Source organism: Augochlora pura, chromosome 10 (genome assembly GCF_028453695.1).
Source record: "Augochlora pura isolate Apur16 chromosome 10, APUR_v2.2.1, whole genome shotgun sequence".
NCBI classification, from domain to species: Eukaryota; Metazoa; Arthropoda; class Insecta; order Hymenoptera; family Halictidae; genus Augochlora; species Augochlora pura.
Genome location: NC_135781.1, coordinates 30,883,942 through 30,909,883, shown reverse-complemented (window position 1 = coordinate 30,909,883; position 25,942 = coordinate 30,883,942). Strand labels below are relative to the sequence as shown.

The 25,942-nt window shown below is 49.9% G+C and overlaps 1 protein-coding gene across 7 annotated transcripts in view; it reads left to right on the top strand.

Moving 5' to 3' along the window:
• Hr3 (nuclear hormone receptor 3 ROR-beta) overlaps positions 1 to 25,942 on the top strand; it is a 177,630-nt gene that overhangs the window by 131,313 nt on the left and 20,375 nt on the right. For all 7 annotated transcript variants that reach the window (XM_078193696.1, XM_078193694.1, XM_078193691.1 and 4 more), the window contains one exon: positions 18,647 to 18,874. In XM_078193696.1, coding sequence (XP_078049822.1) covers positions 18,647 to 18,874 — 228 coding nt within the window. The remainder of the gene's footprint in view (positions 1 to 18,646; positions 18,875 to 25,942) is intronic.

The window sequence follows — 25,942 nt, the reverse complement described above, 5'->3', positions numbered from 1 at the left end:
ACATATTGCAATAAAAAGGAATTTTCAAAATTGGTCTGAAATTAACGGCGCCCACATTTAACTGACCCGGCGCTCGATTTATTAAGCTACAGTTGATCGAATTGTTAGCTCGGTTGCAGAAAATTATGCAATAGTTTATTTCTTTCCTTGGTACCTTTACTAGATTAAGAATAATGTATTATTAACGTTCTAGAACGCTTTTAATCGTCCTACTTTTAATATACTTCATTTATTCAGTTTTTATTACATATTCTTGAATCTCGCAATATTTAAAGAATGATCCAAGATAGATCGTATAAAAATTAGTACAACTGAATGAGCAACATTTTTTCGCTTCGCGTATCGTTTCCGAGATAATCGTGTTGGAAGATTCGTCGCAGCGCGCTGTCGAAGGAGAATCGGCTGGCGCGTCTGATCATGGCACAGCGGATCTACTTCTCCTTAATACTGGCACGCGTCTTGACAAATCTTCGAACTCGTTTGTCTCGAAAACGAAGCGTCGAATCAAAGAATGTTATTAATGCTTTTCTACTCATTCTGTCATGTATAATAACTCTTGTTGGTTGATCCGAGTGAAAAGACTCGGTTACGACTATTTTGATGCGGAGAAACTTATTTCTGGCCAATTGTAGGACTGACACATTACTAACCGAGTGTCACTACAGGAAACACCGATCTCTCTCTATAAATATATTTATCTCTTCAGGTAATACAGAATTCGATAAACAAACTTTTCTTGAAATAGTAGTTGGATATTTTGTTGTTAAAAATACTTGAAATGCTATTTCCATACGCAGTCACTACTTAAAAAGAATTTCATTTACCAAATTCTGTACTACATGAAACGACAAAGATATTCATGGTATGCGCGCTATTTAAAAAGTCTCTATTCCCCGTAGTTCATTATTCGTCAGCTGATGTAAGATCGTAACACGGACTGCGCAATACCTGAAACACCCACCTGGCGTTTCTCGCTATTAAAAGGTGGCTATTAGGTCAACAACGCGTGAATTCCCACCATCAATTTCCCCATGAACGCGCAAAACCCGATTCGCGTTCATCGCGCAGACATTACACACCGTACAGGCTCGAACAGAGAAATAATAATTTCGTCGGCGTAGAGTCCGCGTATCGGTTTCGCGCGACACGCGTTGCTCGGCGAGTTTCCAGCGGCGTGTTTCGCGGATCGTTCGCCGGCGGCCGCAGAGCGCGGCGTTGCGGGCCGCGTGCAGCGGTTCCCGAGGCAGGAAATACACGTCGATCGATTCTTACGGTTGAAACTGCCTAGAAACTACCGGCATCGGGCCGGTATTGATGAAAAGTCGCCGTCAGCGTCGCCGGGGCGGGCGACGTCTTCTCTCGAGTTGACGAGTTATCGAGCGTCGCCGCGAGAGAGACGCCGCAGCGTCGTCGTTCGCCGGGTCCGCTCGCCGGCAAACGAGATGCAAATCAGCTCCGGTATCAGCGACCGGTGCGCCGCCGTAACTGACGCGATAAATCCGCGCGTAACGGGCCACAATTTATCCGTGATGTACGCGTCCGCAGCAGAGAGAACGCACGGAGAGGCTCGTCCGTGTCCGCGCTCGCTCGCTCGCTCGCTCGTTCCTGGTCGGGAGAGCGCCCGCGCGCGCGCGCGCGCGCTCGACGAAAATACATAATGAATGGCCGCGAGAAACGGAAGACAATGTTTAGCCCGAGTGAATCGGCCGATGCGTTTCCGAGCTATTCACGTCCGGCCCGGCGCGGCCCGAATTCAAAAATCTTTTCGGACGATCTTGGCACCGGTTGGCCATCGATCGGCCGCTCCTCTCCGCGCGCTCTCTCTCTCTCTCTCTCTCTCTTTCTCTCTCCGGCGGAGACCCCCGCGCTCGCGGTGTGCAGGCCGCGCGGCGTGGCAATGTCGCAAGCGTTGCTACATCTGAATTCGCTTAAGGAAACTGTAACGGTCATTCTTGTCTGCGGCCGAGCGGGACTCCTTCGCAGTTGCGCACTACGTGGCCCCAAGGGCCGCTCTGCTCGCCCCTGCTCCCCGCCGTTCCCCGCCGCGCGTCACACCGTTACGTAATCATTCACGAGAGATCGGTCATCCTCGAGTTTCGTACCGGTCGCGGCAGATTCAGCCTGCACGGCCGGCGCGGCTCGTAGGCGATGGGTGGATCGCCGCGTGGGCGGTTACCATTCCGTCGAGCGACGACGACTACCACCGTTCGACCTGTGCCACGCCGATCGAATCCGCGGCTCGTCGTCTCCTTATTTCCGGAGATCATCGAAATCGTCGTTTCGGCGGCCGACTACGGAACCCGTAGGCGTCGAACGACCGCGATCGCTTCGGAAGCTTCGAGCGTCTAGCTGCCGATGAAATCTGCATCGCGTCTGCCGCCGCTACGTAATCCGCTCCTTATTTCCGGAGATCACCGTTCTATATTTCGCGTCGTGTATCTTTAGCCAGAAATGCACGGGCGTAGGCGGCGGGGGACCGGCTCCCGGATTCGTGTGCCCGGTGCTGGCGTCGCGCTGCTTCGTGCCATAACAAATGGAGCGGTTTTAATGGTGGTTATCGTTGTCTAGGGGACCCTGAATACGACCACACTATGCTCCACTGCAGTCTCCAGACATTTCAGCTCGCCGGATGATTAACTCGCGCGCGGCTGTAGTAGTGCGTTTCCGTTGAATCGCTACTTACGGTTAGCAGTCGGTTCGCCGGATCAAAATTACTCAAATTTGAAGCATCGTCGAGAGATATCGATACAGAGCACCGATCCTCCAAGGGAATAGAATCATTCTACGAAAGTCGCCGTATCGCGGTTTCCACGTTGACGTTACAAAATGGCTTCCCAGCGCCGTCGAACATGGCTCGCAATTTCATGGCTACCGATCCATAGGTACCCAACGAGCATAGACGTCCGCGTTATCTTGTCCGTGCCCTGCACGGTCCGATCCGTGGCTCGTCGATGTTCCATCGTTCCGAGAAAAGGTAGCGCGATTTTTGCAGCGTCAGACACAATATTTTCTCTGCGAACGATAAGAGACACGATAGCGAAACGGTGTGTATCGGTAACCTAGATAGAATCTTGCGCGTTGCGGCCGGACGATCCGCTGCTAATCGTGCTTTCCAAGCGTCGGTCGTTCGCTGGAAAGGAGAGAGAGCGAGAGAGAGACAGGGAGAGAGAAGAAAGAGGAAAAAAAAAGAACCGCGGCGAGTCTGCCACGCTTTGGTAGTTCCGCGAATGTGCGCGGCGAGTCAAAGAAGGGCGAAGAAAGGAGCGAAAAATATTAAAAGCGCGCGGAACGCTTGCACCGGGTAGGTTCATAAGAACCTACCTCCATGCTGATTATTCTATAGCCTGACCTACATTCATTCCGAGATTCACGCCGCTGCGCGACTACCGACGACAAACGCGCGCGCGCTCCCGCTCGCTTCAGCGGCTGCACGCAACGCGCGCGCGGCCTGTCTGCGAGGCCGCGCGCGTACCAGAGAGGAAACGCAATAAAAAGATATTCGGACGAAGTGCAGCGGGGCCCCGGTCTCCGGTTACAACGGTCGCGGCGACGCGCCCGATTCGCGACAACCGGTGGTGTCCCGGCGAAAATGGCCGGCGCACGGTGCGCGAAATTTCGCGGCGGCCAACCGGCAGGTGCGCGTCCCGTCGAACCAACGCGCGAACAATTATCGCTGGTACGACGGGGATACGGCGGTTCGCCGCGTCACCCTTTAAAACGCCGTCGGATTAAGTCACCGGTTACGTAACACTGTTATTGTCTGCGGAGCGACTTGGAAGGGTCGCGAGATGTTGCCTCAGATGCACCGCGGATTAAACAACGATTCCGGGGGCCTCTGCCACGGTGGTAGGATTGCGCCCCGTCGGCCCTGTTACCGATTCTTTCCGACAATTATGCTATGCAAATCGCGCCGTGCTGCGAGGTGGGAACAACGAGACCGCCGGTTTATTATACGCGTTCCTGCTTACCGATCGAATTGAATGTCCGGCGTGCGACGCGGTGATAAAGTCCGGCTTTGGAGACTGGTGCAATGTAGGATGTTGTAACAGTTGTGGATTGACCAATTAAATATATATATTTATATGTAGAATCAGTACTTTTAACTAGGTAATTGTTACAATTTCTTTGAAAAGTGTTTAAGTCGCTGGAATTTTTAGTTCGCGGATTTTATACATTTTGTGCTAAAGCTACACTGCAATCTTTGCACAAAATAAAAGTCTCCCACATCTTTCGCAAGAAACAGAAATTAACTGGAAACAAATAGCTTCTGCTGATAATCCTATTAACTTTAAATTCTTCGTACGTCTTTCACGATTTCGTATTTAAATTATTCCTTTTTACCATAAATGCATTAAATCTGATGTAAACACAACGAATATGTTACGTAAAGTGTCACGGTAACCAAAACCGAGAGCCGAAAAATAAAACGCGTCACTCCGACACGTCGCAAATTCTTCAATTTACGATTATTGAAATTACAAAGATACATCCATGGGGAATTTATCCAATAAAGTATTATCGCCCACATATATGTGTTAAGATAAAAATCTGGATAAATACGCGCTTGATATTTTTATGCGGCGACATAAAATTGTTGCTTTTATTGTGACCCCAGTGACACCGGTGTACACAGTGAGACGGATTGTTTTTTTTTTTTTTTTAATGTCGTACCGAATTAAAATTAGAACTAAAGGGTTCAAGAATTGTCCGAAAATGAATTGTCTCGTCGTTGGACCGGCGAGATACGCTCGGACGATTGGCTCTCCGCTGGAGCGTATCGCGGAGGACAGCGCGAATTGGTGCTGTCACTCGTTTCCTCGCTAGGGATGTCTGACATCATTCCGCGTGGAGAGGGGAGCCGCGCGAGGAGGAGGAGGGGCAGGGATAGGGGGGGCGGGACGGCAAACTTTGCGGCGAGTTCCTAAGTGTCATGGAAATAAACATCAACTTCGGGCCGGGAGTAATTTGTGCCGAGTCTCGGGGCTTTACGGAGTTACGGCCGATCGAAGGCGATGTTTCGACATCGTCGCGGCCGCTTCGTCCGCTTCGCGCGCGCGCGCCGAGAGAACCGCGCGCCGCGGGACCGGCTTCTTACGGGGAACGGTTCTGATTCACCTGGTGTAAATTTACCCCGGACAGCTGATCAGAACCGTGCTCGGGATTGGCTCCGCGTCGCGGCTCATCCTTCGCGATTGCCGAGTTCAACTCTCGCGCCGCGCGTCGGTCCGCCGATTTTTCACCATTTATGGCACGGCCTTCGACCGGTACATAAACGGGCATCGAGCGCCACGCTAAAAGGCGCGCCGTGTTCCTCCTCTGCGGCCCTCCCCCCGAGAACCGACGCCGAATTACCCCCTTCGTATCGCCGCGCCGAGTAAAAGGAACGAAACTGAAACAAGTTTGCATCGCGAAGGGGGCCCCTCAATGATTCCCGTTATGCAACACACGACGCCGGCTTTCGTGCGGAACTTTTCGGCGGGCAACAATCATCCCGGGGCCTGCGCGCCGCGAACGATTCTCGAAAATACCTTCGAGTCGAGCGAAATCGTCGAATTTATCTTTTAATCCGTTTCTAAAATATAATGAATTGCATTCGTAGTGCATCTGTTGATATAAAACAAGTCTCCCTATATTTAAGATTATTGGTAATTTCACTTGTCAGTTTTTATCAATTTTGTTTACGATTAACATCTTTAGTTCGTGATTGTCTTTTTAAAGTATTTCGTAAACAGTGTTAATGCTCTGCACTCGAAACAATTGAAGTAATTTTCTTAGCTTATAGTGTTTCTATTCTATGTAACAACGAGCAGTTTTATGCACACGCAATTGATTCTTGTGACTCCTGCCAGCAGTTTCGCTACTTAACAATTTTTTTAATCAAAACTTTGCTGGTATAAAAGTTATCTTGAAACGTGATGGAACAATTTTAGTGGTGCCTCAGAGAGCAAATTGTTATAATAATGCTTTGGTTGATTTATGCTATTATTTATCAACTTATTCAACGTATAACTGTGTGAACGATCCACCATCCTACATTCTCCACCCAGCTTTCAACTCTTTCTCGATTTATTTCTAATCTAGACGGTCTTAAAATTTCAGCAAAAAAATCATTCGATTTACCCCTAAGATCACGCGCCGCCATTCGATGCCGAATTTTTGCGCATACCATAGCGATGCAGGCCGGTTCAATGGCAAACAGAGCTAACTGGGTTGCGCTAACTTTTCCGAACGCATTGTCCCTGGTGCTCCGTTTCACCTCGGCCGTCTGCTAATTAATTTATCACGCGAATTATATTTTACCGTGCCCCCCATTCTTTTCCAAGCCCGGCCCCCGCCGGTGAAACAAAGACGGCGCGCGACCGCGCGGCGTCTCATTAGAGGGTGTCAAGAGAAGGAAACACCGGGCCGAAATTACATAACGCGAGAGAGTATCGATCAGCCTCGTCTCCGAATACCGCTGCCATCGTGCAACGAGAACAGCGGCAGCGTCGAACGGGCGATTTCTCGCGGTGTTTTACGTTCGACGAGCGGATCTCGCGCGACGACGACGACGACGGTTAAAGGCGAAGAGGATCGTCGGTCGGATGCGTGCACGCATCCCGGCCGTCCTCTCCGGCCGAGGTACGCGCACGAGTGGAAACGCGCGCGTTCCCCGTCCCCGGGTCCGCTTATCGTGGTTGTGTGACGCTTATCGGTCCCGGCTATCGGGCCATTTCATCGTGTAAATTCCAGCGCGGCGAGCGACGCGGCCGTGTCGCCGTCGAACGCGCGAGCGCGAGCGCGCGCGCGAACCACTGGAACGACGGCGAGGAGACATATCGCCGGGGCGATTATTTATTTGCGAAACGTATTTATAGAGTATTACGCGGTGCAGGTTGGCAACCTCGTGCACGGTTATGCAATAAACGAGAGAAGGAGCGAAAGGGACATGGGAGGGGGAGGAGGAGGAGGAGAAGGAGGAGGAGGGGGGAGGACGACCGAGGGAACGGCTTGAAGTGAGAGGAAGCGATGCCCGCGGCTCGCCGGGGCAGAGACAATAACACGGTGGGGCGAGAGCTGCGAGCCTGTGCGCGACCGACGGGGACGGGGGATCGGGGCTCGTCGACGGGTGGGGGGGAAGCCTGGTGGGGAGAGGCGCGCGCGTGTTCAAGAGAAAGAACGAACCTCTAAAGGAGTTATTTGGAAATAGGTGGGCCCCGCGGGGGCAACGGGGGCCGAGCAACGGCCACGGAAATCGTGGAACGATCGGCGGGAGAGGGAGAGTGTCGAAAAAATAACGGCGGGATCGCGTCGTAGGAGAGAAAGAGAGAAAAAGCGAGAGAGAGAGAGAGAGAGAGAGAGAGAGAGGCTATGGCTTGGAAATTCATGCCGGGAGGGCCAAACGTAGGATGAGGTTTCTGGAAAATACATGTGCGGCATCGTTCGGGCGGGAGAGAGGGGCGTCGAAGGACGTCGCCGTTGCGTGATGGTAATATCAACGGGGGATCTAAGAACAAATGGAAACGTCGCGCGGACATTTTTGTCGGTTAATTGGAAAAATGTGATTGCCTGGTTGTTGGCTTGCGTCGGAGCGCCGCGTGGTGCTGCTAGCCAGACGCGATCCGCGATTGCGAAGCTAATCGGAAAAACCGGCTGATCGAAAGCCCTTCAATGATCGGCGTCGCTGCGAGTGTTGCATTAAGTGCATTATGCGCGGGACAAAAACGAAAGTGACCTTGGCACAAATGCCTAAAGCGTACGCCGATCGTAGAATCGCATTAACACTGAATATAAATTCAAACCGATTGTTACGCGCCGTGTAGCAATCCAGCGCCGGTCAAGATGCAATAGTCCGCTCGGAAAGAGAGGCGGTTGCGAAACGCAAGCGGTTGCGACGCATCCGCGGGACGGCCGGGGCCGGTCGCCGAAGCTGCGACGATCGCCGCGATTTCCGCGTCGCCGGGCCCGCGACGATCCCCGGACGGGAAACTACAGGGGCGAACCCTAAATTCGTCGGTCCATCAAAGTATCGCGTTACCATCGGCCAATAAATATAGAATCCGCCCCGCGTTATTTCGGTTGTGACTCTCGATAAACGCGGAAGCATGCCCATAAAAGCAACGGTGTAACCCCCGGCGCCTAACGTTCCGGATTGCACCGGCGATAAAAACGCCGGCTGACGGTCGTTAATTGGAGGAGAGAACCGCTCGTAAAGACGCCACTCTCTTGTCGAGCACCGTCCCTCTAATTCCATTATCCGTCTTTCGGCTCAATCAGAGCCCCGTAGTCGTAAAATGGAGCGGCAACAAACGGGAAACCATCCTCGTGGTTCTTTAATTAGTCGCGGCGGCGGAGTCGGCAAGGACGGTCATCCCCGAAAGACAAACTTTCCGGGGCCGCGGTTTCCGAACATCGGCCGAGGGGGAAACACGATACGCACGTGTATTTAGGAGCCGGTGCCCTTAACGAGCCGCCACTAATAAAGTTAACGCGGCATTGGTGGCGACGCGAGGCGACGCGACGCGTCGCGAACGCGAGAGACCAAGATCGGAAAGCGCGCCGAAACGCGTTCGTGACACCGTTCGGCCGTTTCCGCGGCCCGTCGGCCCTCCACGCCAAGTGATAATTACTCGGCTCCGTCGCTCGGCCCCGCTCGCCGCCGCTCGGCGATCCTCGGCCTGCGAGGGTGGAGGGGCGCCGACAAAACGGCCGGGTGGGGAGAGCGAAGGGTGAGGCACTCGGCCATCATCGGCGGAGGCGCGCACAGTTCAGTGACCCGACGCAGCGTCATTCTATGACGGGGGGGAGCGCGGGGGGGTTCTGACATATTGTGAGATGCCAACCCGCTAACGCCGGTCCCCGAAAAACACCTCTCTCCGTTTCACTCCCGTCTAGCATTCCTTCTCTGTTCCCGATCCCCTCCCCCTTTTTTCTGTTTCCGTCTTCCTTTCTCTCTCTCTCTCTCTCGCTCCCTCTCTCTTTCTCGCTCACTCTTCCCCAACTATCTGGCTTCGGTTCTTTTTTTTCCTCTGTTCACTCCCGCTCCTTCCCCCTCCATTTTTTCTATCTCTGTCGTTATATCGCTCTCCCCCTCCCCTTTTCTTTGTTTCTTTTCTACGTCTCCTTCCTCCTCCCTCCGCTCGTTATCTGCCGTTCGTCCCGTTCTCTCTCTCTCTGACCCGTGTCGGCCCTCTCCTTTCTTTCCCGATGACTCGCGTTTGAACGCGGCGGGCGGTTCATCAAACCCCCGAAAATATTCACGAGCGCGCGTCGCAGAGTTTCCGCGAGTTTTCCCGAGGCATCGGGCCCGAGAGCAGGAAGCGGTATCGCGTGACGTGCGCGCAGCTAGTACGAACGGAACGGAACGCGTACGTTACCGCGTGTGTCGGGCTCGGTCCGCGTCCCGGACGGCGGATCGGATCCACCTCTCTCTCTCTCTCTCTCTCTCTGTATCGTGCGCGCGTGTGTGCGAGCGAGTGTGTATGTGCGTGTGAGAGGCTCCCGAAATTGCCGCGGAGGAAGGAAACGTGGAGGCATCGTGGCTCGGCGGGTGCGCGCGTGTGTGCGCGGGCCTACACGTGTGCGCGCGGGCCTACACGTGTGCGTGCATGCGCGCGTGCGTGCGTGCGTGCATGCATGCGTGCCTGCGTGCGTGCGTGCGTGCGTGCCAGTGGTCCGGCTCAGCCGAGGAGTACGTTCGCCTCCGTCGTTTCTCCGGCGCGCGTGTGTACCAGCATTTTCCTCGTTTGGCCCTCTTCGTTTCTTTCTCCGGGCCCAGTCCATTCTCCTTTCTCCCCTTTCTCCGTCTCCGGGCGAGACTGTTGTTCCAGCAGTCGACTCGTTGTCACCTCGCTTCGAGCAACGCGCCGGGGCCTGCGCTCGCTCGTCCCGGAATTCGTCGCGGACGGGACTCTGTCGTGCGGTCGCCGGTTGGTCCACCGAGGATGAACGCGGCCGGGACGGTGCTGTGAACGTGTTACCGAACGCGCGAGTACGGTGCCGCATTCCGCGTGTCGTTCGTGCGTGTTAAGTGCAGCCAACAAAGTGATCATCGTCGCTGGAAAGGCTCCAGGTGGAAAACACGCGACCTCTTCCCGTTTCTCTGTGTGTCTCTCTCTCTCTCTCTCTCCTCTCTTTCTCTCTCCTACGCGCGAGTGTGTGTGTCTGTGATCGACCCGCGTCTCTGTGTGCGGCCGCGAACGAGCGAGCCGCCTCGCGACCGCTGGCCCGGTGCGCGCGTGCATCCGTCCGTGTGCACGCCTCTGCGTGTAGAGTTTGTTTTGCATGCGGCGCTTGCGCGGCCGTTCCGCGACGATTCGCGTGCACGCGCGACCAACGCGCGTCCAACTCGCGGCGCGCGAGAGAAGACTCTCGCTCTGTTGTCACGGTGAAAACCATCGGCTATTTGTGAACCGTCCGCGACCTGGTCCCATCGGGACACGCTGCGACCGATCACCCCCCCCCTCCCCTCCCCTCTTCCGGCGCCAGAGCCGCTCGCCGATCGTAAAACACCGCCAAAGTTGACGTTCGGTCTCGAACTTCTCTCGCACCTCCGCCCGAACTCTCGCCCATCTCTGTCATCTGAACCGATGCATGCATCAAGCTACCAGTTTATTCTACCGTCCAGTTTCCAATTCGTAGATCTCTCCTAGTCATCCACGCGAAACCGAAAAGGGCCGAAGGCATCAGCCAAGGTGACCAAGTCGTATTGCATCACCGTTCGACGACCGCCTACGAGGTCCACATCGGTCGCAAGGATCTTTGATCTCGCTGGTCCCGGGTCTAAAAGGATATTGCGAAACCCATTAGCGGGTCCGCGCACGAAAGTCGACGGTGCCGTTCGTGTAATAGGTGACGCGCGCGCGGGGAAGACGAGTTCTGCTCCCTCCGTCGACATTAAACGACAGATGATGCGATAGACGGAGTTGCCGTGTACCAGCCGCGCTCCGACAATTGGGTATTACGCTTATGGGGACCGTGTGTATGTGTGTGTCTGTGTGTGTGTCGACACGTTGCCCGCGCCGCGTTTCTTATTTCGCTTTGTCGCGGTCGCTAGGTTTCACCCGATTGGTATTCCGCGGCGCGCCGCCGACGTCCAGAGCCGCATGCGTGCCCAATTTTTATGCAGGGACGCGCGAGATCGCGTCTGCCGTCCCGCAGGCCGACACCACTTTCTACTGAATTCTGCGTAAATCGCACGCGCGGCCACGCGAACTTTCGGTTCGTCCTCGCGACGGCAAGCGCGGCCGGCGACGACGGTAGCCGCGGCAGCTTTTACTTTTCGAGCGAACCTTGACTGATCGTGGAAACACCGGGCGAGGGGAGAGGGGAGTCACGGTGGCGGGCGTGTATGTGCGCGGCAAGGCGACGATAGCCGGCGGCGTAGTAGATCCGAGTCGTTTATTAGATAGCAAAAGCCGGCATTAGCATCGCTTCTAGCCAGCATTATCGGTGCCGAGCGATCGGCTCGAAAGTTTTAATCCGGCGCGTATCGCGCCCGCTATCTTTACCCCCCGATTTTCGCCGATGTAAACAGAGAGAGAGAGAGAGAGAGAGAGAGAGAGAGGAGCCAGTCTCGGTTCACGGAGGGCTCGCCCGTCTCGAGTTTCAGGCAGCATCGAAGTCTCCGAAATTAGAAAGTTTTCTGAGCCCGGGGTTGTTGTTGATAGACATACATTACGGCTTCTTCAGACACGGCCACTTCACGTGTTCCGATTCTCTCATTTCCGCCGTAAAATCCGACGACGGGCCGGCCTCCGTTTCTCTCCGTCCGTCGCCTTTAGAAGTCCTTCTCTCCCGTTCGCGCTTCCCAGTTATCTCGGGAGGGCGCAGCCCGCGAGCGGCGACCGCCGGAACAGAAAGAGAGAAAGACGAGCCGGAAAGAGAACGGCACAAGGAAGTAGTTCAGATTTCGTTATTTCCGGATGTGTTAGGCGGGCGCCGTGCTGCTCGCAGATTCGCGTCCTAAAATTTTCAGCCGGCCGTGCCGGAGCACCACGGGTTTCGACAGTTCCGGATGCGCCGCGCCGTTTCGCCTCTTTCCATTTGCTTCGCCGCGCTTCCTGTCTCTCTCTCTCTCTCTCTCTCTCTCCGTCTTCTTGAAAATCTTCGACGCAGCCGCTCGAGAGGAGTTACGGTGTCCGCGTGATTAACTGGTTTCGACTCGGCCGGGTTCGTAGGTAGCGGTATCTTTTCCCTGTCCGGCTCGATTTATTTATCCGCCGCGCGCGCGCGCGCGCTCGCTCGCGAATCTCCTCCAGCATCGAGCTCGGAACGAGGAGTCGATAAGGAACAATGCGACAAAGTATCTCTGATTTATAGAGGAACGGGTCCGGCTCCCCCTTTTTCTCTACTCTCCTTTGGTATCGTCTCTATTAAAATCGCGCGCAGATTGCCCCGCGGGCCAGCGTCCTGCGGACAGGATAACAAGCCGAGATAGTCGCCTTCTCTTTCACTGACGTCATTTGACCCCGGAGCGACGAGCGGTGGGGCGACGCCGACGGCCGCGTGTCAAAATCAAAGAACTCGCGATGGAAACCGCGTCGGAACGATGATAACTTTTATATCAAGCATTGAGAAAAAAATATGGTACGAACATTTTTCATAGCTCGAAAACTCCTGTCAAACTTGAATCGAATCCGACAAAGTGTTTTATTTATCTAGTAGCGTGTTATATCTTTTTAACGACGTGTTATAAATCGTTTCCTGTAGATTACGACACACTGATTTAAAATCCGGTCGTTAAATACATCTATCAGTTGGAGACTTTGATAAAATATTAGCGGATTATCGAATCGTTTCAACAAAATGATCACGATTTCATTATCTTTTTCATTTAGTACGGTTTTTCCAAAATCCTGATGCGATAGGAAAATTCTGTAATCGAATTTACGTCAAATAGCGTATTAAGAAATAGAGAAAAATATGGTAATATACTTAAAAATCACACTATAAATAATACAATTCTGCAAATCAAAGTTTCGTCAGGTTACTTTCAATTTTAGATAAATGGAGGAAATTAAAAGTCCGTGCTACAGTCTCCATATTTTTCCTGAATTTATGATATTACAGCGTCAGCGTGAATCAAAAAGTTCGTCGATTTTCGACAGGATTCCGTCGCCTCGCCCCGCGGCCAGGGGGTCGAATCCCCGCGTCCAAAACACAGCTGGCCCGTCCGCACCGCGGATCACGGCGAGCCTGTCGCGCCGCGGCGTACAAAGGATCGCGGTGGCTGACATTTAGCAAAATAATTCGCGAGCGTTTATCTATTTCCGTCCGGTGGGGAATTAGACGCTGGTCACTCGAGAAAACCCGAGGCTCCGCGACGCGCGCGTTTCGCGATCCGGCCGACTGATTCCGATAACTGCGCCGTCGGCGCGGCCTAATCTCCGGGCATCGTTTTCGGCCGCGCGTCGGGAAACGTTCGCCCGATCGGCCGGCGCGATACCGCGTCCGAAACTACGCCTAGTTCGCGGCCGGGGGCGGACGTAAAAACTCGTCTCGGTTTGTAGAGCGGATCCACGGCTGGTTCGTCTGGTACGACGAGCCCCGACGCGCCGTGTCGACGACGGGTTTGGACGGTGTCCAAAGGGTTCTCTCTGGTGGGGCCGCGCGGGGGGGAAGGAGGAGGGGGGGGGCGGGGGTTTGCGAGTCCGGCGGGGGCGGCTTTTGCGAGCGGACGGGATCGAACGCAACCGGGCAAACCTCTGTTTCCGCAATTTAGCAAACGGTGTCGCTTTGTCGTCGTTCGGCCCGCGTGTATTTACCACGGCAGACGTTCGCCTCGCGAGTGTGTGCACGCGCGCGCGCGAGCGCGCGAGCGCGAGAGAGAGAGTGAGCGCGAACGCGGGTGATGTGTGCGAGCGCGGGTGCGCGACGAGGTAAAAGACGCCAGGAGCAACGGTGTACCGCCGCAGAGCCGGACAAAGCGAGAGAACCGGCGTGGCACAAAGCGACTTCGATTTCGGGAGTTCCGGGTATAGTGGCCGGCGCTGCACTCTCCTCGAGGCAACGGCATGACGCACGTCAAAGATGCGAGCGTGTCGGGTGACTGTACTCTGGGTTCATCGTTCTCGGTTATGTAATGTTCGACCGTATGGTGCAAGCGCCTCGACGCTACTCGTGGCGCTAGAGTTGTCGGACGAGAGAAGCACAATATACAGAGCCGAGCCGTACCGAATCCTCTTCGCTCCAATACAGTAGTCGGCTCGGCCGGCCTGTGCGAGCGGTGCACACACGCGAACCGCAAGCTGTCCGTCCTTCTCTCGCCACCACTCTCACTATCTTTCTCTCTTTATCTTTCTCCCTCCTTCTCGTTCTATCTTTCTCTCTCTTCCTCTATCTCTATATCTCCGTCTCTCTCCTTCCATCTCTCGCTCGGCCTCCACCCGTCTCTCTCCGTTTGGCAGCCTGAATCTCTCGCCTCTTTCTCGCTCCGTCCAACGGCAGCGGCACCCTCCCGCCTCTCTCTCTCTCTCTCTCTCGCTTTAGCGCCCTCGCAGCGCGATATAGGCACACGTTACCGAGCTGAGAACGAAAATAGAGGGCAACGGGAGCCACTGCAGCAGCAGCAGCAGCAGCAGCGGCAGCGGCAGCGGCAGCCGCATTTCTTCTCTTTCTCTCCTTTCCCCACGAGAGAGTCTTCTCGCATTTTTTTCATTCCCGTCGGCGTGTGCGTCGACACCGACGCGGCGTCGCGCGAGCCACGCCGCGATTCTAGCTGATAAAACGCGCCGCGGAACTTTATCAGAAATTTCGCAGCAACCGCCGACACAGATTCGCCCAGCGGAACCAAAGCTGCGTTGAATGCGTTAGCCGCCGTCTTTCTCGATGCTAGCCGAATCGTTTTATCACGCGGCAGATCCGCGAAATCGCCGAGAGCCTCGCGCAACGTCGCTGTTTACGGCGAGCGGAAAGAGTGGTTGTAAAACGGTGTTCTTAACGCGTTCCGTGCCGTGCTGTATTTCGTCGACTCTTCATTTTTTGGTCGATTGGAGCTTCAACCCTTTGCAGTCGGAGTCAAAATATACGGAAATTCGTAATATTTCTCCAGACTCACGGTGCTTCCATTTTGTATAACCTGAAAAATTTTAACAATGTTTTAAGTACAAGTAAATTTCATAAAAATTATTTTAAAACGCGGCATGATAATTTTTAGCGGCGCCTTGGAGCCGCCACTAGACCGCAAAGGGTTAAAAATCAATATATTACGTTTGTTTATCAATTATTGTTGATATAACTATGAAGCAGACTTATTATGGATCTGTTCTTTTGGTGGAAATTATTTCTTAGATTCTAACTATTTTTTTAAAGCATTCAATAGCTATTTAAGCGTGTACCACCAGTGGCACACGTGGCACGGAATGTGTCAAGAAGTAGTAGACTTCGTTCGATGCAACTACTTCTGTCACCTGGTTACGATTACTTTTGACGCGACGTGTCGTCCTGGTACGACGTCGAAATTTTGAGGAAATGGAAGTTCGAAGAAACGGTACAAATTTGTCGAGGCGAAATAAATTTGTCGTGGCGGTGCAAATTTGTTAAGGCGTTGCAAACCCGAAGATTCCACCGGCCGCAAATCCCGTGCATTTTCGCGCGGCCCGAAAGAGCGTCCCGCGTCCGTGCTCCCCTCGCAGTAGATTATTTCGATTGCTATCGCCGCGCGGGTAGAACTATCCAGGGCGAGGAGGAAGTGATCGACGAGCGCCGCCGGGGTCCCAGGTCGAATACAAAATTTGTCGCGTGCTTCCCGCCGATGATGCCGCGCGGGACACGAGGCCGGGGATTGATTTAGGGTTGGTTCGGGCGGGATCGGGGTGTATTCTTGGTCGAAATCCAGGTTATAGGGCGTATAAATAGGCTCGCCTGGAAATTACTTTCGGGAGCGGGCCGGAATTAATACTTTTAATCCGTTGTAGAACCCGCTTCCTCGTCTATCCGCTCGATAACGGTCGCGCGCGCGTTTTTTCGCGTGTCCGCGGTTCCCCGGAATCGCGACCCGATCGAGAACAGTGGTTTTCTTTCGCAGAATATCGAGGCGGTTCCAGCTGCCGCGTGTTTTCGAGAACGGACGTTAAGCAATCGCGCTCATGCGGCCCCATCGATCGAGGGGGAACCGGTCACGTGTCAACGCTAATTTTCACCGTCGAGCGATCCACCTCAGACCGCGGAAGAAAAACTGTCTCCGGGGGACACTCTATCCCGGTCGTTTCGCGGGGAACAGCGCGAAACCGTTTCAAAGTCGAGCACCGGAGGCGGTGGTTTGCTTGAAACACGATCCAACGATCGATCGGACACGTCTTGAAAATCCGGCACGATCATTCGGCCGCGGCGAGTCCGGCCGGGCCTCGTTTCTTCGTTTAATGATAAGCCGAAAGTGCAGTGCGGATTATAGTGACCGGCTAAATTGCTGGACAACCATCGACTGATGATCTAGTTAACCACCGACTGATGATCCGGTTAACCACCGACTGACGTTCCAGTTAACCACCTTAATGTGTTCACGTACGAGTTATTAGTGTAGTTCTTAAATGACACACGCCACCGTGGAACGTAAATGGAGGGAAGTCTCTCAACATTCGGCGGAGCTAGTTGGGGGGCGGACAGCACGAGCCCTCAGCCACCGGAAACGTCGAGAACGAGGGTGCCCGTGCAAACTCCGAGCCCGGAGAACGTCTCGGAGGATCGTAGATTCCAAGTCAATTCTATACGAGGTACACTCGTGACGAGCCACGGCTGATAAGTGCATCGTTCTATATTTAATCTTACCGGGCCTGACACGTATCGTATTGTTACCTGCAGCGGTATGCAAATCGACTTTCTTGCCGCGAACACTTTCGCGGCTGTTGCGACTTCTTTCTTGTCGACTCTTGGACGAAGTATCACCGTAGCTGTACTATCGACGATGTTTATATAACAATTCGAAGCAATTTTAATTGGACAAGATATGTCCAGCCATTTTTCGAAACAGATTTTTGAGGATATGCTGGAGACGTTTTACTGGGCTGTCGATTTTATGCATTTTTCACAAGTAGATGATATATAAAATTGTGAAGACCTAAAAAGAATTTAATAATATAGTTGCACTATTTTTATTTATTTATTTGCTATTTTTCACAATTGTAGTTTGCATAAAAATCCACAGTCTAGTTATTAAGATTTTTGTTTCCTTCATCGTTGTTACAATTTATTTTATTTAATCGTCGATGATTGAAGAATTATTATTAAAATTGACACAGGCTTGCGAGAGTTAAAACTCAATTTGAAGAGAATTAATATATTTATAAAATATCTGCCTTTGCTCTAATGATAAAATATCGACGACAGAATTCAAAATTTCCTTTAAATTTAGAACATCAAAAAATTAAAATTAAAACGTCTAACATCTCTAAAAATATTTCAAAATTATGTTCAAGAAACTCTAAAATCTACTATCTAAACACAGTTGACCAAAACTTAAATAACCAACAAACCAACTTAGTATCATTCCTGGCATACAATTAGCCAAACATTGAAAAAGAATTCTAAACGCTGGATCCGCCGCTTAGGATGATCGATATCAACGAAGCGCGCAGAATATAGAAGTCGTATGAAAGAGTTCTTTCTATTCGACGGAATCCACGGCACAAGCCTCGCTTCTTTTTTTTCGTCTTAATTTTACAGTGGAAACCGCGGCGAATTTATCGCCCCGTTATCGCACCCCATTACTGCGATACGAAATCTCGGAGACCCCAACAGACCCGTTCACGGTGCATTGAAACGCAGCGACGATCGCAAACGCGCCGGTGATCGCTTTCTAGTATTCTCTCCTAATCGAAAGGTTATCCTTAACTATAACTTGCGAGCAGTCGTGAACTTTGACGAGCGCGAACGAAGGTGCCAAGACAGTGCACCCTTTCCATTCATCGCCGAAACGGTCGACGATTTGCACGAAATGAATCACCGAAACAGTGAAAATAATAAATGGTCATGATAATAAATTCAAATGTTTAGGATAACAAATTCAAATGTTCATGATAATAAATTCAAAGGTTCATGATAATAAATTCAAATGTTCATATAAACATTGATTAAAAGATAAATCTCTCAAGTGATTTATTTTTATATTAGAGAACGATCTATTTAACCCTTTGCACTCCAGCGGTGACTATGGGACACCATTAAGATTGCTCTATCACGTTCCAAGATCATTTTTGTACTAACAAAGTTTAAATTTAAATAAATTGTTAAGTAGTAAAACTGTTGATAGAAGTCACGAAAGCAATCTTGTATGCATAAATGTGCACTTTGTTATATAAAATGGAAATACTATGGAGCCAGGAGAATTATTTAAAATTTTCAGTTAAAATGGCTTCGAGTGTAAAGAGTTAATTGTTTCTTTATTTATTATTCATCTCATGTCATTCATTGAGGTTTTGTTAATATTGCTGAGGTATTCTGTAGCGAATTTTCAACTGATTCTCATTTTCTTTAAATAATTATAATTTTAAGAAAACTTAGAAATATCCCCGAAAAATTAAAGTCACGTTTTCCATTCAAATCTCCGCGACGAGTTAATTTCGCAATTCCATCGTCGGATTACCGGAGGTCTCGCGTCGTCGTCTAGTATAATTAAGACCGTCGGATCGGATGATCTGTACTAAAATCGACATTGTATCTCTGTTTCCAGCCCAGATCGAAATAATCCCGTGCAAGGTGTGCGGCGACAAGAGCAGCGGCGTCCATTATGGCGTGATCACCTGCGAGGGCTGCAAAGGCTTCTTCAGGCGGTCCCAGTCGTCGGTCGTTAACTATCAATGTCCACGGGCCAAGAATTGCGTGGTCGACCGTGTAAACAGAAACCGGTGCCAGTACTGTCGGTTGCAAAAGTGCCTACGCCTCGGCATGTCCAGAGATGGTGAGTGCATATTACCCGATTCGAGAGCTTTCGTTTTCTTGATCGCGCGCGCTCCTCAAGGTGGCGACGAGTTACGCTGCCATTGGCTTCTTTGATATGCATCGGTAATCGGCCGGGCTGACGTCATTGCCAGCGTGTGGGCAACCAATTAGTAAATACTTAATCAATTACAGAAGGTTACTGAATAACGTAATTAACCAACGCCGAGCCATCGCGAAGCCGGTATTCAGATGCGTTTTTATCGCGCGTCGCGAATCTCTCTGCTATGTCACAGCTTCCAAAGAATATTTAATAATACTTATAATTAGACATTATTTAACAAGTGTTGGATAAATTCGGATAGCCTCGTAACACTGTCATAAATTATTATTTCTTGTCAAAGAAACGTCAGATGTTTCTGAAATACCGTTTCACCAAAGTTTCTTTCTCTAGCCGGACGATATCTTGTATAAAGAATTAAAAAGATCCATCGAATGTTGTACAGCTGTAAAACTGTTGTATTCTTTTCTCGGTAGATGAATGGCTAGTTGAAAGAAACGATCGGTGAAAACAGAGCGATAATCGCGAGCAGCGTCGATCCAACGAGCCCCGCCGCCAGCGAAAAAGAATCAACACGCTGATACGAAAAAGTAATTTCTTTGTTTCCCGGGGTTTATCGGCGCCCGTTAAGTCGCCCGACAATGGCGGGGGCAGCTCTGTTCCGTCGATTAACAACCGCCTTCGCCGATAGAACACGCGCGCGCCCGCGAAGTCTGCCGAGCAAGGTAAATCTCTCGGTGTTCGCCTAATGCGAGAGGCCGGGCGGTATATTCAACCTTCGATTATTCTCGCGGCACGTTCGAGCATGGCCGAGAGAGGAGCACACGTTCTCCTATTGGCCAAAAATGGGGCTAAAGACATCGGTGGGAAAGTTGAACCGAATCGATATCTCTCTTTCGACCGTTTCGCCGGCTGCGATTCCGTCGGAGTAGGAGTCGAAGGTGTACCCAACGGTGATCGATGACGGACGACGACGTGTCGCGACCGTTTCGGTTGTCCCCGCACGGATTGATCAATTCTGGAGGATTCGCGACGCTCGGATCGCCGTGACGAAGTCACTCGGAAACGTGCGATTTGCAGTGCTCGAACACACCGCGCAGTTCGGCGCAGCAAATCAGATGCACGGGGATAGCGGCGGCCACGCGTGCCGCTCGGGGTGCACGACCCTTTATCGGAGGCTGTCCAGTCCTCCTCTCGACCCGAGCCTCCTCCGCGTCCCGACACCCCCGCAGCACCGCTCCCTCTCCGTCGCCCTCTCACTCTGTCTCTCTTTCTCGTTTCTCGCTGTATTTCTCTCTTTTTCTCTCTATCTCTCTCTACCTCTCTCTATTTCTCTCTCTACCTCTCTCTATTTCTCTCTCTACCTCTCTGTCTCACTCTCTCTCACTCACTCTCTCTCTCTCTCTGCATTTCTCTCTCTTTCTCTCTCTATTTCTCTGTCTCTCTCTCTCTCTGCATTTCTCCTTCTTTATCTCTCTATTTCTCTCTCTCTCTCTCTCTCTTTCTCTCTCTGTCAGTCTCTCTGCCTCTCTTTCTCTCCCCTCGACGCAGCCGGGCCTCTTACCGCGTTGCTGCACCTTATCGGACCGAGCCACGGCCTGTCTTAGACACGTTAACGACATTCGTGCGCAGTCATCTAGGTCCGATCTTCAACGCGTTAGCAGGTAGCTTTTAGTCTCCTTGCCTCGCTGGAGGCTTCTCGTTAGAAACTGAACGCAGCCTTTTGTTCCCCTGGGTATGATAATGTGATTGAAACTGCTCGCCAGGCGCGTGCGCCCATTTTATCGTCGCTACCGTAGCGACAGCCCAGCCTGAGCCATTTTTTTCAAACGCGCCATTTTGAGAGCATAGTTGGAGTTCTGTTTTGATATATATAGTGTTAGAGAATCATAATTTGAGCTAGTTTTTAGAAGGTATCATTTTTGAATTGTAATTTGTGCTATTTTTGGAAATATGTGGCTTTTGAATTGGACTTGGGACCATTTTTTAAAAGGTGCCATTTTGGAAGCATAATTGGATACGTTTTTTGATATATACTGTTGTAGAATTCGCGTCAGTTTTGAATCGAAACTTGTGCCATTTTTTAGAACATGTAGCTTTTGAATCGAAATTAGAACCTTTTTTTTATACACGCCATCGCGAAATCATAATCTCTGCCATTTTTTTTAAATATAACGCTTTCAAATCGTAATATGCAACATTTTTCGAAGCGTAGCATCATTGAATCGTATCTCGAGCAACATTTTGCAACGCACTGTTTTTTAAATCATAACTTTCCCTCTTTTTTAAAACATGCCACCTTTAAATCATAGTTGCAGCTATTTTTTAAAAAACGTTCTAGCTATAGATCATGGTTTGCGCTACTTTTTGAAACGCGCCAGCTTTAAATCATAATACGAGTCATTTTTATGGAGCCATTTTATGAAATACATCACTTTGAAACTGCAACTTGTACCCCTTTTTTGTAACGCGCCACGATTAAATCATAACTGACGCTATTTTTATGGAGTCGTGATATAAAATGCATCATTTTTGAATTATAATTCGTGTGACATTTTTATGAACGCATTTAAGAAACGATCTTTAAGTAATAATTTGTACCATTTTGTAAAATATGCCATCTTTAATTAATAACTTTGAGATAACCGGTTATATAAATATTAAAAAATGATTGCATAAAAATAGCTATAATAGCTAAATATATATAACATATATACATACAAGTAATAATAATTGATTTCGAATTTTATAACCGTACCATTTTCAAATATTTACCTATTTTTACCTATCATATCTAGCTTTACATAATCATTACTTAATTCACATATAAATCTTATAAAGCCGCGCGGATCAATAAATATACTATAACTAAATATTATCAAACGTTGCATTACAATCTCCTATATAATAAAATCGTTAAAGGATCAGTTAATCCTCGCTTCGTCCAATTGTTCGCAATCACCGTGATGAATTGGCAAGAGAGAGAAAACAGCGCGCAAAGCGCAAGAAGAGCAGCTATTAAAAAGCGAATCAAGAGAGTACACGCGTAATGAACGGGATTCGATGAAATATAAATCGCTGTTAACGAAAGACTGCACCGGAACAAGAAAAATAAAGCACCGTAGCAATAAGGGGAGCACAGTGAAGGCGAGGTGGGGTAAAAATATCAAATGAAAAAAAAGGCTGAACATGGTAGAGTTAAAACGAAATGAACGGAGGAGGAGGGGGAGGAGGGGAAAAAAAGCAGAGGAAGGAACACAACCGGAAATAAATTGGCCGTTATTGAAGCTCACGCGGGTTAATTGAAAAAGAGCCATTAAATTGTTGAATAAATTTATCTTGACTGAGTATTTCAATTTTAGTCGGCCGGTCCGAGCCCGCGCTTTAATATTCATCGTACGAATGCAATAATGTTTTATCGATATTTGTTTTTCTGTTTTTTAGAATGAACAGAATGAATTAGTTCCGTGCCCACCTCCCCCCTCCTCCACCCAAGTTAATTACGAAACTTTTTATGCCCCGGTTTTGCATTTTACGTTGCAACGTTCGGGGCTTCGGGACAGGCGTCCTTGTTATAATCGTGTCCGGTGATTTTTGTTTTATTTAAACTACGAAACACCGTTGAATATTACCGCGAACGGAGAACGCGATGTTTTCAAGATAATCGTAATGCCTGTCACGTATTTATCGACTGAAGTAATTAATTAAAACGTTGCTTTAACATTCGTGTTTCCAGTGGATCAATTTAAACGACTACGCCGCGGAGTTTATGCATTTATAACGTGAAAAGGTAGTTCTAATTAAAAATATTAAAGAGATTGGAGGAATTTAAAGACGTCGCTGTATTAACTTTTACTGAAACGATATCTGAAAATAATAGATTTCTTTATATTTAGCTTCTATTTTTGCAATGGACGCACGTAATTTTTAACTCGTATCGAATTATAACGAAATTATTACGCTCTAATAACAGAAAGAATTTCTATTCGCCTCGCAACCGGTGCCATTAATTGTTACACTGCATAACAATTTACAATTTAGTTACGACGCGGATTTATTCATGCCCCAATATATTACGGAGCCGATGCGAAGAACAACCATACGTCGAAATGGTATAACCAGGCTGACGGAAATAAACCAACTTTGCTCGCCAATATCGAAAACAATTTATTCAACAAGCTTATCCGCGGCTCGTTACGGTACCCACATCGACCACCTCTCTCTCTCTCTCTCTCCCTCTCTCTCCTCGCAGACTCTTCTTCCGTTCTACCGATTCGAATATAGAAAATCCGGCGAAAGGTATTTCGTACGCGCGATTGTGGCTGAAAGACGGATTGTCTTTGAAGTGTCTCCCGGCGTGCTCCAGGAATGTGTACGTATGCACATTGGAGTGTTTCCCCGAGTTTGTTTCGTCCGTTCGTTTCCGCGGGTGCTTGTGAAACTTTTTTAATGAACACTCGCCCGGTTTCCAGGTTTCTGCCGCCAGATAAAAAGCCGCGTCTGATAAGCGCCAGCCGAAAAGCAGGACGCTTGCGGTCGGGCCAGAATCGGCGGCGTCGCCGGCTGCGTTTTCGTTCCTCGTGTGCCACGCTCTGGCAAAATATTAAGTTAAATCGACGCGATCGTTTCGACGCATGCTTGCACGAGCCACGTTTCCTAAGCGTCGGCGCAGCGTTATCGGCTATTTTTGTGACGATGGTTCGCAGCGCGCCGGCAATCGTAATTTCGAAAATTATGGAAACACGCGCGCGCGCGCTTTAACGGATCGGATGGATTTCCGGGAATGGACGGCGACTTTGATCGAATGTCTAAGTATAGAACGAGGGTACTCGCATTAATACAGAGATTTTATACCGGCTATTTTTAAACGGCTGATTCTGCCGACCGCCTAAACGCGACTGTTCCGCGTTACTTCGGTGAGAGGACAGGACCGAGTTTATTCAGAGCTTGTACGGTTTTATCATGGAATGTTGAATTTTAATTGGAAATTGTGGGACTGGTTGTTCAACGCGTATTATTACGGTATTTTATTCGATTAAATTAAGATTGCAATGCTATACGAATTTAATTAATTTTTTCATATCTTTTTGCGAATCTTAGTAAAATTAAGACATTGTAATCGATTAGGATAAAATTTAATTTTTTGATATTAAATGTTAAATGACTCATTAATAGCTTATTTATGATATACTTTCTTAATAATGCAACTCTGATACACTCTTTTAGTAATGCAATTCCGATATACTTTTTTAATAATAATATAATAGTATACCTTTTTACCAATAAAATTATAATACGCATTTCTGATATTCTTAATTAATAATATGAACAGTCAATGTAAATATACACAGTAAAATATAATAACAATTACAATATAAACAGTCAAAATTCTCAAATCTGCTCAAACAAAATTCAATTCGCTCTTACCGCGACGAAATAAATATGCACGACCGAAATCTACATCGATCCGCGACGCGAATAAAGCGGAGTTAATGGAAGCATTTGATAGAACCGCAGCCGGAGGAAATAGATTCGTTCGATTGTATGCACGGGGTTTCGAAATATCCTAATCGCGCAGGTAGGCTTGCTCGATAATCGTCCGTCCGCCGACGAGCCATCGTTTGCAAGTATTCGATAAGAATCCGAGCCTGTCGGATCGACGTCTACTTATCCGATTGCATCCTCCTCCATACTGTATCCAGCACGATACAAAATCGCATTTATCGAAAATCAACTGGCAGAGAAAGAGGCCCGTCCGCGGAAATTCGCCGACGATCCGCGCTCGCGCGGCATCCGTTCCCGTCGAAAGGCCAACACGCAGCGAGACCGGCCGCGTGTCGCAACGGCGGAGTAACGCAACAACGCGCCTTCTTTCTGGGATCATTGACACTGAATCATTTGACGAGTGCGTGAGAAGCGAACGATATCTGCTATCGAGCCGGACTAGCTGCGACAGGAGTATCATTGTCCGATTTTTCAACGCTCCACCGGGGAAAATCGCGCGGTCTACGCCAGTGCGCCTCGTCGAACGTGTTCATCCCCGTTCGGGGTTCGAGGAACCGAGAGAGAGAGAGAGAGATAGAGATAGAGATAGGTACAGAGAGAAATAGAAAGAGATAGAGAGAGAAATGGAAAGAGATAGAGACAGATACAGAGAGAAATAGGAAGGGATAAAGAGAGAAATGGAAAAGGATAGAGAGAGATAGAACTAGAAAGACATAGAGCGATAGAGGGAGATAGAGATAGATACAGAGAGAAATAGAGACAGATACAGAGAGAACTAGATGGAGATAAAGAGAGGAATGGAAAGAGATAGAGAGAGATAGAGATAGATACAGAAAGAAATAGAAAGAGATAAAGAGAGAAATGGAAAGAGAAATAGAAAGAGATAAAGAGAGAAATGGAAAGAGAAATAGAGAGAGATAGAGAAATAGAAGGACAGAAAGAGATAGAGAGAGAAATATATAAAAAAAAGAGAGAGAGAGAGAGAGAGGCTACGTTCCCACGCGGTCGACCGCCCCCGGTCTCCAAATATAAAAATACGCTCCGAAAATCCAAGTGTCTAGCAGCTCGCGGAGGAAGGCACCGCTCGCGGAGGTCATTGACGCCGGTTTCGTTCAATCCCGGCTGAGGCCGAGGAGCGTCGGGGCCCCGGTGGGCCACGAACCGCTCCGCGCCCGGTTTCCAGAATGTCTAAAAAGGAGTCTCGCGTCGCGCGGCGTGTATCCTAGGACAGGAACGACGGGAAGCGTGACACGATCGAGAGCGGATCGCGGAGCCGCGGAGTCGCAGAGCCGCGCGTGGATCTGGCAACGATAATCGCGTTACTTCTCACGAGCCGTCGTCGGCGGCGGCGTCCGGCAGTATTTGCGCCCGTTGATAAGGAGCCAGTCATCTCGGCGGCGCAGCGTGTGCGAGCACACGCTTACCAGAAAGTGCATCGTGTGCTACCGATGGCGCGCGCATACTCTTCCTGTTGCCGTCTCGCTCCCTCGCGTTCGCCCCGCCGTCTCCCTCTCCGCTTCTCCC